General features: G+C 51.5%; 1 protein-coding gene across 1 annotated transcript in view; it reads left to right on the top strand.

Annotated features, from left to right (window-relative positions):
• Positions 1 to 13,602, top strand: part of HMCN1 (hemicentin 1) — a gene marked incomplete at its 3' end in the record, with an annotated part of 535,761 nt that overhangs the window by 268,875 nt on the left and 253,284 nt on the right. Inside the window, 2 exon segments of the mRNA XM_083360257.1 lie at positions 9,940 to 10,218; positions 10,992 to 11,273. Of these exon segments, the coding sequence (XP_083216383.1) occupies positions 9,940 to 10,218; positions 10,992 to 11,273 (561 nt within the window).

Below are 13,602 nucleotides of genomic sequence, written 5' to 3'. Positions count from 1 at the left end.
TTATGACCAAGTTGCAGAAATAAAGGTTTCCCCAATCAGCTGTGGAAATGAGTGACAGGAAGGGGTGGCTCTTCCATCACATTTGCAACTGTGTTGTAGTCTAAATTTATGGATATTAGTACTGGCCTTTCTAATTTCTAATAAACTTTTTGGGTTACAATTTATTCTTCAGTTAAAGAGAGACTTTCTTCAGGTACAGATAAGTGCTTCTTTTTGATTATTTAAGTTATTTCTGGAATTACTTAGAAAGATTTGAGAATTTTACTGATTTTTGCTTACCTTGCAAAAAGCTGAGGAACTAAGAGATTAAAATATTTAAATGGAAAGAATTAATTTTTCTTTTTGTAAGAGTGAATAGAAAGATCCTTGCATGGGAAAGCTGTCTTGTTTAAATATCAGTTGTAAAACAAAATCTTGAGGGTGGATTACCAGAGCACAAGAGGGTTTCTTTAAAAGAAATATTTGATTTATGGACCTGTAAAGTGCTTGAACTTCTTCACTGGAAACAGTAGTTATTACTGAAGGTGAATAATTCCCTGTAGGGACAACTGAGATGGATTCACTGGATTTATAAATACAATTATATAAAATTTGAAAAAAGTGTTGTAGATTACCTGTTCAAATTGAAATATAAGAGATTTATTGGAGTTACTTCACGGAAACTACAAGTGGACTTGAAAGCTGAATCTATTTGTTTTAGTCTGAATCCCCACTTCCTCCCACTTCCTGTGTTCTTTTCCAGGTTGAGTTTTACTGAAGGTACAGCTTTATCTTCCTTTGGTAATTAATGACAGATTAAAGTAGATTGGCAGATCCTGAAAACATAATTAGTGAGCATAACTTGAGAAAGAAAGGGTGGCTCAGCGGCCACCCGCCCGGCACCTGGAGAGGCCGCAGGGTGTCTTACCGGCCCCCGGAAACAGCCGCCGGTGCCCGCATCCCACCAACAAGCCGGGGAAAAACGCAGCCGCCGAGACGGCTCAGCAGCCACCCGCCCGTCACCTAGAGAGGCCGCGGAGCAACCCGCCAGCCCCCAAGAGCAGCCGACAGTGTCTACATTCCCTCGACGAGCCGGGAAGGAGTGCGGCTGCCGAGTCGGCTCAGCGGCCACCCACCCGGCACCTGGAGAGGCTGCAGGGCGTCTTACCGGCCCCCGGAAACAGCCGCCGGCACCTGCGTCCCACTGACAAGCCGGGGAAGAGCCCAGCAGCCCCGGGGCCGTCCGGAAGACTTGGGAGCAGCCGTACAGTGGCACGGCCGGCAGTTGCCCAGTGCCCGAGCAGCAGACTGAGGAAGGGTGCCGGGGTGGTCCAGGAGGCGGCAGGGCCTGCCGGCTGAACGGGGAGGGACCCAGGATGTGCACTGGCACTGCATCCCCCTGGAAACCCATTCCCGCAGACGACACGTTCCAACGCTCTGCCGGCCTCCTTGCCTGCTAAGGGACTGCGTGACAGGCACCAGCAGCGGATGGTCCAAGCGGCGCAACTCACAGTGGTCTGGGGACCTGAGGGGGGAGGCGAGGTTGTGCGGAGCTCAGGGGAAAAGGAGGGCGGTCTGGGCTGGGGGGTGGCTTGCCGGCTGCAATGGTGGTGGGATGGCGATGGGGAGGATACGTACCTGGGGGCGGGTGCCAAAGGGCAGGAGCCAAGGGGGGCGGTAGTTAAGTAGGGTGAGGGCGTGGGTAAGCAATTAAGGGTGTGGTGGTGGGTGTCGGCTCTGCTGGCTACTTAACAGCGTTGATTGTGCTGTGGAATCAATGCTGACTTCGACTGTCTTCGAGTGACTGTGAAGGTAATAAACGTGGCTCAGAAGAACCAGCTCTCGTTCCGGGCTCATTCTTTCAGGTGATTCGTTGGACGGGGGCTGAAAGTAAGTCAGCGTTCCTTTACTCTTGGTGGAGAGCATTCTCTGGGAGACTGCTATGGCGGAAGGCACGGAGGATGCTGCACCACTGGCTGAAGTGCAGGAGGAGGCTGGAGCAATGGCTGGGCTCCTCGAGTCGGTAGAGGTGGGGGAAGAGGCATTGCCCTCGGTGCGGCGGAAGGAAAGGCCTCCCCCTCTCGAAGGCCCTGGTCTGGGGACTCAGGAGATTGGAGTGCGGGGACGCAGCGGCGATTGGTGGACACACTCTGCTGGGGAACACAAAGGACCCGGTCAGGGCCAGACGACCCGGCCCAAAGGTGCGTCTACAGAGTGGAGAGAGCGGTGTTACATGGAGGACAGCAGTGAGGAATGGAGCTACTCCACTGCCCCGGGCAGCCATACCATCGAGGTGCTCAGGGAGTGATTCGGGGAAGTGAGGGGTCGGGAGCCTGGTTTCTGGTCTGTTCCAGACGAGTCAGACCAGGGGCAGTGGTCCCTCCCAGGTGTCCCTACATGGTGGTCCAGCCCGCCCCGTTTTCATATGGACAGTCCGAGGTTCCAGGGCCCATTCCGTCAAACTGAGGCCCACAGAGGTCCCGGGGCCCCGGCTCCCGCAACAACGGTACTGAGCGGCACGGCTCCCTGGGATGGCCTGGGCGGAAGACCAAGACAACAGCCGCTACGACCAGACATGGGGGTCCCAGTCCAGGGGATGCCGCTGGGTCCTTGGGGTCCAGGGCTGGTGTGGGATCCACCACACCTGACCGCGGTCTATGATGGTCATCCAGACCGCCTGGCAATGTTCTTGGGCCAGGTGATCAACCACATGGACCAATACGGACCGGCCTACACGTCCTAGTGGGCGATCGTCGTGGCCGTAACGGCGTGTCTACAAGGAGAAGCTGCCGCCTGGGCGGCCGACCTATACTGTGACCATGCCCGTGAACTCGGGGACCTTGGGTTCTTCCTGGAGGCTCTACGGGCCCGATTTGAGGATATCTCGCGGGTGCTCCGCGCCGAGGCCGAGGTGTTGGATCTGCGCCAGCAAGGAAGACTGGCGGTGCGCTATGTCGGGGAGTTCCGGAAGGTGGCCGGGAGGCTGCGGTCCTGGCCAGAACGTCTCCTAGTGCATCACTTCAAGGCCGGGCTCGACAGCGCCTTGCGGCGGGCTTGCGTGGTACGGGGGTGCCGGCCCGTTTGCAGGACTGGTTCCGGGTGGCTATCGAGCTGGACATTGGATTACAGGACATTCGAGGAAGGCTTGACGGGGTGACCGGGGCCCGGCGGCCTGCCCAAAGAGCGAAGCTGTAGGAGCGGCCCAGCCTGTCAGTGGCTAAAACCCCCTCCGTACAGCCAACACAGCCTGCCATCAGGCGTTTCCGGTGTGACCAGCCGGGTCATCGGGCGGCTGAATGCCCGCTTCTGCCGGCTCGGATGGTTCCCTCCGCAACCTCGACACGGACCTTGTCCGCTAGGAAGACCACAGAGCGGTCCCGAATTGCTTATCAGGCGGCCGATGACACTTGCCGGGTGACGACTCCTCCCTTGGCAACTGGACCAGCAGCCGCCCAGCCCACGCCGACGGAAGACCTCGAGGACCTGGAGCTAGAGGAGGATCCAATGGTAAGCACCCCGGTGTGTCCCTTTGTGTTCCCAGTGGTACTGGTGAGCCCCCTGTCGGGGCAAAAACAGGCGGTTAGGGCTTTGATCGATTCAGGGAGCACCCGGTGCCTTATCAACTAGGCAACAGTGGCCACAGTGGGTATCCGGTTGTGATGCCTGGTAACCCCTCTTCGCTTCCAGCAAGTGGACGGGTCGCTCCTCGGGGGGGCTCCTATCACTCATGTTACTGAACCAGTCTGGCTGGAGTTGGGGGCCCATTGGGAGACCTTGTGCTTTGTCGTGGTGCCCTCCATGACCGAAGCCGTTATCCTGGGGCTCACCTGGTTGGACAAATGGGGCCCCACGATCTGGTGGGAGGGGGGTTGCCGTCATCTTCACTTGGGCCTGGGCCCTGAGGCCCCTCTCCACCATTCCTTTCTGGGCCCGGGTGACACGGGGAAGCGGGAGAAGGCTTGTGGGGTTGTGGAGGACCCGAAGGTGCACGTGCCCTGAGTTTACTCTGACCTAATGGATGTTTTTGACAAACGGGAATGCGACTCGTTACCGCCCCACCGGCCCACGGATTGTGCCATCGAGTTCGAACCCGGTGCCAGACTGCCTAAGCCCCGCATGTATGCCATGTCACCAAAAGAGATGCAGGAGTTACGGCGGTACATCGATAAAAACCTGGAGAGGGGGTTTATCCAGCCAGCACGGTCTCAAGTGGTGGCACTGGTGCTCTTCCGTGAGAAGAAGGATGGGGCCCTTCGGTTGTGTGTGGACTACCAGGGGGTTAACGCGGTGTGTGTGGAGCACCTCTATTCCCTTCCTTTGATGAAGGACCTGTTGGCCCATTTGGCGACGGGCCGGGTATTCACCAAGTTGGACCTGAGGGAGGCCTACTACCGGGTTAGGGTCAGAGCCGGGGACGAGTGGAAGACTGCATTCAATTGTCCCCTTGGTAGTTTCCAGTTCCGTGTGATGCCGTTCGGTTTGCAGGGAGCCCCAGCTGTGTTCATGCAGTTGATCAACCAGGTCCTGCATGAATTCTTGTACTGAGGGGTCTTGGTGTATTTGGACGACATCCTCATTTACTCGGACACCTTGGACGAGCATGTCATCCTTGTGCGACAGTTATTAACAAAACTGCGGGAAGCGCAGCTTTACGTTAAACTGTCCAAGTGCGAGTTCCATAGGGCCCAGCTGGACTACCTTGGGTATCGCATATCGGCAGCAGGAGTGGAGATGGACCCCAGGAAGGTACACGCCATTCAACAGTGGCAGGCTCCACGGACCCGTCGACAGTTGCAGAGTTTACTCGGCTTTGCCAACTTCTACAGACAGTTCATCCCACGCTTTGTGGCCATCGCTCTGCCATTAACAGACCTCTTTCAAACACGACAACTGAAGATACGCCCACGGCCAGGGCTTAGATTGGAGTGGTCCACAGCGTGTCAGCGGGCCTTCGAGGAATTGAAGTCCCTCTTCGCTAAGGAGCCCATTTTGCGGCACCCAAACCCCGACCTGGCCTACGTAGTGCAGGCGGATGGGAGCGATGTTGCTCTTGGGGCCGTCCTCCTCCAGCGGAGCAGTTCCGGGGTCCTGCAGCCGTGCACTTATGCCTCCAAAAAGCTGACTCCCACCGAGCGGGCCTGGGCGGTGTGGGAGAAGGAGGCCTTTGCGGTACGTTGGGCCTTGGAGACTTGGCAGCACCACTTGAAAGGGGCCTCCCGTCCATTCGAGGTGTGGATGGACCAAAAAAATTTGGAGGCCCTACAGACCCCTCGACGCTTGTCGCCTAAGCACGTCCGATGGGCGTTGTACTTCCGTCGCTTTTGGTTTGTGTTGAAGTATGTGCCGGGGGGACGGAACTTTCTGGTGGATGCTTTTTCCCGCATGCCGCAGTTTGACAGCAAGAGGGAGGAGGTGGTGCAGGCACTTATCCCAACACTGATGGAGGAGGGGGTTGGAACAGAGAGCGCTGGACAAGTGACAGAGGAGGGTTTGGACCAGGTGATCCAAAGGGCCCTGCAGGAGGACGCTTGGTTGCGGAGTAATCCGGGACTGTTGACCATGCGGGAAGGCCTGGCATGGCATGGGTCACGGTTGTATGTACCCAAAACTGTGCGGCCACGGGTCCTTTTTGGCTGTCACGATGCCAAGCAGGCGGGACATTTTGGGTTCGTGAAGACTTTACATCTGGCACGCCGACAATTCTGGTGGCCCCGCATGAAGAGTGACATCGAGGAGTATGTACGGCGCTGCCATGTTTGTGCTACTACAAAACCCCAGGTTGGAAAGCTCTTGGGGCTGCTGCAGCAGGTGGCTGACCCGACCCGGCCATGGCAAGACATAGCCATGGACTTTGTCGTGGACCTCCCGGAGAGCAAGGGTCACACCCTCATTTGGACAGTAGTCGACCTGTTTTCCAAACAGGCACGCTTTGTTCCTTGTAAGGGATTGCCATCAGCCCGTCGGCTGGCGTGGCTGTTTGTTACTCAGGTGTACCGATTGCACGGGGTGCCACGCCGTGTGATCTCGGACAGAGGGGTGCAGTTCACGGCTCGGTTTTGGAGAGAATTCCTGCGACATATCAGCTCATCGCAGGGGCTGACTACGGCCTACCACCCCAGCACCAACGGGGCCGCAGAACGCGCCAACGCCACTGTAGAACGATATCTACGGAGCTACGTCTCTTTCCAGCAGACTGACTGGGTAGACCTGTTAGTGCTTGCCGAAGTGGCGTACAATAATGCGGTTCATAGCAGTACTGGCTTCTCTCCATACCGGGTGGTCACCGGCCACGAATTCGTCCCCTTCGCTGAATGCGCCCAGGAGGAGAGGCCTGCGTGCTTACCGCGGGAATGGATGCGACGAATCGAGGCCGCATGGCGGGCGGCGAAGAAAGCATTGGATCGGTCCGCCATTGCGACCAAAGCACAGGGACACAAGAAACGAAGGCCCTTTGTTACACCACGGGTGGGGGACCTGGTTTACTTGTCCACCAAGTATTTACGGTTACAGGTCCCGTGCCACAAACTAGGACCCAAGTACCTCGGGCCGTTCCGGGTGGTGCAGGTGGTGAACCCGGTAACGGTGCGACTGCGGTTACCGAAGTTTCTGGGTAAGGTCCACCCGGGGTTTCACAGTAGCCTGCTAAAGCCTGCTCCCGCGGCTACCGCGGCGGCAGGGGAGGGGGGCCCCGGGCCAGTTCATGCCGATCAGTACGAGGTGCAGGAGGTATTGGACTCCAGGGTGCAGAGGGGCGCCATACAGTACCTTCTTCGGTGGAAGGGGTACCCGGTGGAGGAGGCTACGTGGGTGTCGGGGAAAGACATCCACGCTCCACGCTTAGTTCAGGCGTTCCACCGTGCTCACCCTAACAGGCCGGGAGGTCGGGGCAATGGTGGTGTATGCGGGATGAGTGATTGTGTACCTTTGCCCTCTACATCTGCAGGAGGACCCTTGGTAGGGGGGCGGCATGTCGGGTTCGGCACGCCCAACATTCGGAGAGGCCGCGGAGCGACCCGCCGGTCCCTGAGAGCAGCCGACAGTGCCTACATTCCCCCAACGAGCCGGGGAGGAGTGCGGCCGCCGAGTCGGCTCGGCGGCCACCCACCCGGCACCTGGAGAGGCCTCAGGGCGTCTTACCAGCCCCCGGAAACAGCCGCCGGCGCCTGCGTCCCACCGACAAGCCAGGGAAGAGCCCAGAAGCCCCGGGGCCATCCGGAAGGCTGGGGAGCAGCCGTACGGTGGCGCGGCCGGCAGTTGCCCAGCGCCCGAGCAGCAGACTGAGGAAGGGTGCCGGGGCGGTCCAGGAGGCGACAGGGCCTGCCGGCGGAACGGGGAGGGGCCCAGGATGTGCACTGGCACTGCATCCCCCTGGAAACCCGTTCCCGCAGACGACACGTTCCAACGCTCTGCCGGCCTCCTTGCCTGCTAAGGGACTGCGTGACAGGCACCAGCAGCAGATGGTCTGAGCGGCGCAATTCATGGCGGTCTGGGGACCTGAGGGGGGAGGCGAGGTTCTGCGGAGCTCAGGGGAAAAGGAGGGCGGTCTGGGCTGGGGGGTGGCTTACCGGCTGCAATGGTGGTGGGACAGGGACGGGGAGGATACGTACCTGGGGGCGGGTGCCAAAGGGCAGGAGCCAAGGGGGACAGTAGTTAAGTAGGGTGAGGGCGTGGGTAAGCAATTAAGGGTGTGGTGGTGGGTGTCGGCTCTGCCGGCTACTTAAGAGCATTGATTCTGCTGTGGAATCAACGCTGACTTTGACTGTCTTCGAGTGACTGTTTGTGAAGGTAATAAACGTGGCTCAGGAGAACCAGCTCTCATTCCGGGCTCATTCTTTCGGGTGATTCGTCGGATGGGGGATGAAACATTGGCTTCCAGTTACCCTCCAGGTGCGATTCAAGGTGCTGGTAATAACCACAGAGTCGGCCTCCTCAGGATGCCATCGGCCAGGCAATGCCAGGGGGAGAGACTTCTCTGTGGGTGTGCCAACCCTCTGGAATGAACTGCCTCCGGAGCTGCGGATGGCCCCTGACCTTCGGTCTTTCCGCCGTGACCTGAAGACTTGGTTATTCCAACAAGCGGGTCTTGACTGACTATGTTTTTTAAATTTGGCTTTTATTGAGTTAAATTGTCATGTATCTATTACATTTATTGTTTAATTCTTTTTAAAATTTTGTATTCCATGTTTCTTAAATTTTTTGTTGTGAGCCGCCCTGAGTCCTTAGGGAGAAGGATGGCATATAAATTCAATAAATCTAATCTAATCTAATCTAATAATGTTTGGCCAACTGGAGCGCATCAAAAGATCTCAAATCTCTATCCTAAATTTTATAATTTTATAATTTTGATATATGACTTCTCTGGGGATATGTGTACATGTTTCTGTCTCATTTACACATCCCTGAAGTTTAAGGAGGACATGGATTTGCAACACTTCCTGAATTGAGCATTTCATGCTGGTGGAGCAAAGATAAAAGTAAGCATGGCCAGACCAGAAATCCCCAAATGGGCATGCTGTAAGTGAAAATCTTTAAAGATGCATAACTTGGTTTCCCTTCCATTCATCATGCCTTAATCTTAGAACAATTGTGTTTATTTCAATTGATTTATTGATAATTGGAGATAATTGAATGAAACTCTGGGTTCCCCATGAAGATCTAGCTGTAAGCAGCTCAAGTTCTTGTTTTGCAGCTCCAGCCCTATAATCCTCCAAGAGTAAACAGATTGTTACCATTCAAGACTACAGAAATCTAGAAGACCACTATATGGCAACAATCCAAACTCTAATTTTTAGCTGTGATCTATTAGCCGTATAGATTTTTGCAGCTAAGTTGGTTGCCCTATGCTAGATGGACTCTAAAATATTTTGAACAGAAGTGAGATGCAAGAATCTGAATAACCATCATTATCAAGGAATTAGAATTTTCTATTATTACCTTGTTATCTAGTGGTTGTCAAAATTTTGGAATCTGCAAAGACATCTATAAATATGAATAAATATGAATGTTCTGGAAGACCTTTCCTTGCATATAATATAGGGCTAAGCATTATGAAACTGATTTGGAAGAACATTTTGAGCATTATGTGAGGGTAGCATCTGCAGCATCTCTGTTCCAATTGTTAAAGCATCTATATCTTTTCTAAGTTTTTCATGGGCCTGATTAAAGGTCATTTTATAGAATCAGCTTCATAAGCAATGACAACTTTTTACAGGCTCACCTGGAATCCTGAAAAAGGTTGTGGTTCTATTAATTTGCAGCAGAGAAGTATTGTGTTTGCGCAACAATTGAAGTGCTTCTTCCAATTCACTTTTGAAATGTGCACAGACCTAATGCCTAAATTGTACTTCAAGGATAAAGTTGTTTTCCAGTCCTTAGCTTTCAATATTTTATTATTTTTAAAGAAATATATTCCCTACTTTCCCTTGAAAAAAGGAGTCTCAGACTAGTTCATAAAATGTTAAATCTACACAAAACCTAGTAACCACCTTATTTTAAGAGGAAAGCAATATCTAAAGTTAAAATGCAAAGAATCAGCACTAACTGTTAAACAAAATCAGTCAAAAGCAGAATCAGAGGTTTAGAAATGAACTAAAACATATTTGAAGAGAATTTTTGCTTATAAAACATTTATTGCATATATATGCATACACACACACACACACACAAACATACACACACATACTTAACATTATAGAGAGTTTCTTTTTTTCTTAGATCTCTTATTGACATGCTAACTAACTTCCACAGCACTGAAGCCTTTTACAGGGAATTAGGTCTTCTTGTAATGTGTCCAAAGTAGGATAATTTGAGTCTGGTCATTTGTGTCTCAATGAGAACTCAAATGGATTGGTTTGATGTTCCATTTGTTTGTTTTCTTTGCTAATAGGGTATATATAACAGCTATTTTATATATTTGTTTTTACATCTTATTGTTTGTTTTTCTATTTATTTTCTACAAAGTTCCACCTACAATTAAAGGAGAAAATATTACCACTGAAGTGTCAGCATTGCTACATAACATCTTAAAGCTGGAGTGTGAAGTAAGAGGAATTCCAGCTCCTACAATAACATGGTATAAAGATGGAAGCCCAATTATTTCTGGTTCCCAAGCCCTTTATTGGGAACATGGACAATTTCTCCAGATATCTCATGCTCAAGTCTCTGATTCGGCTCAATATAAATGCCAGGCTACCAATGAAGCTGGGATGGCTGAAAAAATATTCCAAGTGGATGTCTACGGTAGGAAGTGATATGACCATATGCTATTTGTCTGTATGCCACTTTTTCCAGTGCTGTTGCAATGCTGGAAGTTGATTTGTGAAGTTGGCAATTTTGGGGCTTTAAATGTTCCGGTCTCCTCTTGGATGGTGATTATTTTGCACCTTGTTTTTGTCTTAAGCTATCAGCAGGTTCACAGTTGATCCACATTTAAGTGAGAGCAGTAGTCATAACATAACATGGGTGAGAAAGAGGAGGAAGAATCTAGTTGTCCTCTCTAATTTTTCTTACCTGGAGAATGAATTCCATTGTTGGTGGACATTCATGTAAAAAAGTGCATTTGAGCTCTTTTTTCTCTCCCAGTCATCCATGTTATACTTTATATCCTCCTTTCTCAAGAGGTGATCATAGGCATCCATGTGAGATGAGAAGGGAGGAAAAACTGGTCCAATGTACATCATCATGATGTATAAATTGTGACTTTGACACTTTATATCAATGACATCATTGCTCTTTTTGAAGGAATCAAAAGATTTACTGAAGATGCTGATGACTTTGGCAGCCTGGTTCATCTACTGCTATCATCTATATATCTAAATTAACCTTAAACAATGTAAACCAGTTTAACTAGAAGAAGATATCCATACTGCAGTGTATGGATACATAGAGAAGATATATCACTTTTAGCATAAAAGAAAATTCCTTAAGCTGAAGAAAGAAGATAATCAATTGTAACAATGCTTCTTTTTTGCTTGTGGGGAAAAAACCCTCTTTTTTTCCTCTTTTTCTTCCAGTACCCCCAGTTATTGAGGGTGTCAGTGAAACCATCCAAAACAAGCAAGTGGTTGTTGGAAGTTTACTTATATTGGAATGTAATGCAGCTGGCAACCCTCCTCCCCTGTTAACCTGGCTGAAGGATGGAGTTCCTGTAACAGCAAGTGACAACTTCCATGTTGTGCCCAGTGGAAAGAAGCTGGAGATCCTGAATGCTGCTATGACTGACCATGGCCAATATGTGTGTGCAGCTACTAGCATAGCTGGGGAACAGGAGATCAAATATGATGTGGAAATCCTAGGTGAGTAGAAACCATGGAATTAAGCATTATATTTTATTTTAGGAGCTCTGGTGGCACAGTGTTTAGAATGCAGTATTGTAGGTTAACTCTGCCCATTAACAGGAATTTGATCCTGACAGGGCTTGAGGTTGACTCAGCCTTTCATCCTTCTGAGGTCGGTAAAATGAGGACCCAGATTGTTGGGGGCAATATGCTGACTCTGTGTAAACTACCCAGATAGTGTTGTAAAGCACTATGGGGTGGTATATAAGTCTAAGCACTACTGCTATTTGGTTTTCTTTACGTTTTCAAAGAATGTGAAAGTTACATATTTATATTAGCAATAGCGCTTAGACTTATGTATCGCTTCTCAGTGCTTTTACAGCCCTCTCTACAGTAAGTGATTTACAGAGTCAAAACATGGCCCCCAACAATCTGGGTCCTCATTTTACCAACCCTGGAAGGATGGAAGGCTGAGTCAACCTTGAGCCAGTCAGGATTTTGCTCCTGGCAGTCATCAGAGTTAGCCTGCAATACTGCATTCTAACCACTGTGCCACCATGTCTTTTTGCACACAATTTCTGCATTTCTAATCCATATGACATTTGAGATAACAATTTCTTAGTGATTGATGCTTTTGTCCCTTCTCGTGCTTGTTTGTTTTGTTGAGACCAGGGTTGTGGCAGGGGGAAAGGGGGCTTTGATGTCATTTTTTCCCCCTCCGCCACTTGGCGAGTTTGGCTCCATGAGTGCAGTGGACCTGTTGGTGTTGTAGTCGCGGCTATGGGGTCTGCTGCTGCTGCTGCTGTTGCTTCCTTGCTGCTGCGGAGGTTGCAGCTGCCCTTGTCGCCATGCCTGAATCCTGTTGTTTTGGGTCCATCACCATTGTCATCGGGCTGCCTCCCCTTTTTTAGACTTGTCATCACTTGTCATCACCACTTTGTCATCACCACCTTATGGCTTTTGCTGTCACTGCCGCTGATTACTGTTACCACGATTGTGGCTTTGGGACCTGCCACAGACTGACTGAACTCTTCATTTCCATCTGCTGGCACCCTCCATTGTCCAATGCTACCGTTTCCCTCTGTATGTCAGCGTATATTTTTGGAGAACTTTACTTGCTGCGAGATTCCCCTCTCGCTGGAGCATCCATCTGTCTTACATAAGATCTTTCTTGATGATGGGTTGTGGGACCCTGAGAGATGGCATGCTTCAAAGAGGAGTCTGAGGGGATTTTTATCAATATTTTTATATAAAATTTTAAGGGGATCCGGGAGGGGGAGGCCCAAGGGATCCGGAACGAACTTGGGGGAGTTCGACCCGGACAGCAGTCCAGACCATCGGACACGGGGGGGAGTAGGGGTTTGGGGGTGGACTCAGCTCCAAGTGAGGAGGGTCTTCCTATTCTGATGGTGATTGGGAGGAGCAGAGAGTGTGGGAGCAGAGGGATTTATCGCAATTGGGGAATGGGCCAGTGCTGTCTTCAAGCGGTTGCCTGTTCCCGCCCTCGTGGCTCTTCTTTTTATTTATTTTATTTATTTTATTTTTATTACATTTATATCCCGCCCTTCTCCAAAGACTCAGGGCGGCTTACAAGCTTAGCAATCCTTGCTTCCCCAGGGGCATAGGATTACAGGACCCTGGGCTCAGGTTGGTTTATTTCAATGCCAGGTCCATGGTGAACAAGGCTCCCCTCATACATGATCTTATTGAGGAGGAGAACGTGGACCTGGCCTGCATCACGGAGACCTGGTACGGCCAAGAGGGGTGTCCCCCTCTCAGAACTATGCCCACCGGGCTTCCGGGTGGTTCACCAGCTGCGGGCCCAGGGCAGGGGTGGGGGGGTGGGGGTTATTATTAGGGAGAGTCTTTGTCCACGAGTGGCCACTGTCCCTCTGATAGGCGGGTGAGGCGTCTGAGTTGGCTCGGGAGTTCATGGCTTCCATGACAGCCATGGACCTGACTCAGGTAATTCAAGACCCGACCCATAATGGAGGGCACACACTCAACCTGGTTTTTATTTCTGGACCGTGGATTAATGATCTGGGTAGGGGGGATTTAACCATCCAACCTCTGTCATGGTCCGATCATTTTCTTCTCCGGCTAGACTTTCAGTACATCACCCCCCACCACTGGGAGGCGGAACTGACGATGTGGTTCCACCCAAGGCGCCTGTTGGTCCCTTAGAGGTTCCAGACGGAGCTTGGGACATTTCCTGCTTCCCTGGCCCACGACTCTGCCAAGACCCTAGTAGAAGCCTGGGAGACGGCGGCTGCTGGGGCCTTGGATCGAGTTGTGCATTTGCAGCCTCTGACCCGGTGCAGATCCCAGGTGGTCCCCTGGTTCACTG

Source organism: Vipera ursinii (assembly GCF_947247035.1).
Source record: "Vipera ursinii genome assembly, chromosome: 3".
Classification (NCBI taxonomy): domain Eukaryota; kingdom Metazoa; phylum Chordata; class Lepidosauria; order Squamata; family Viperidae; genus Vipera; species Vipera ursinii.
This window is presented reverse-complemented; position numbering and strand designations above follow the sequence as displayed.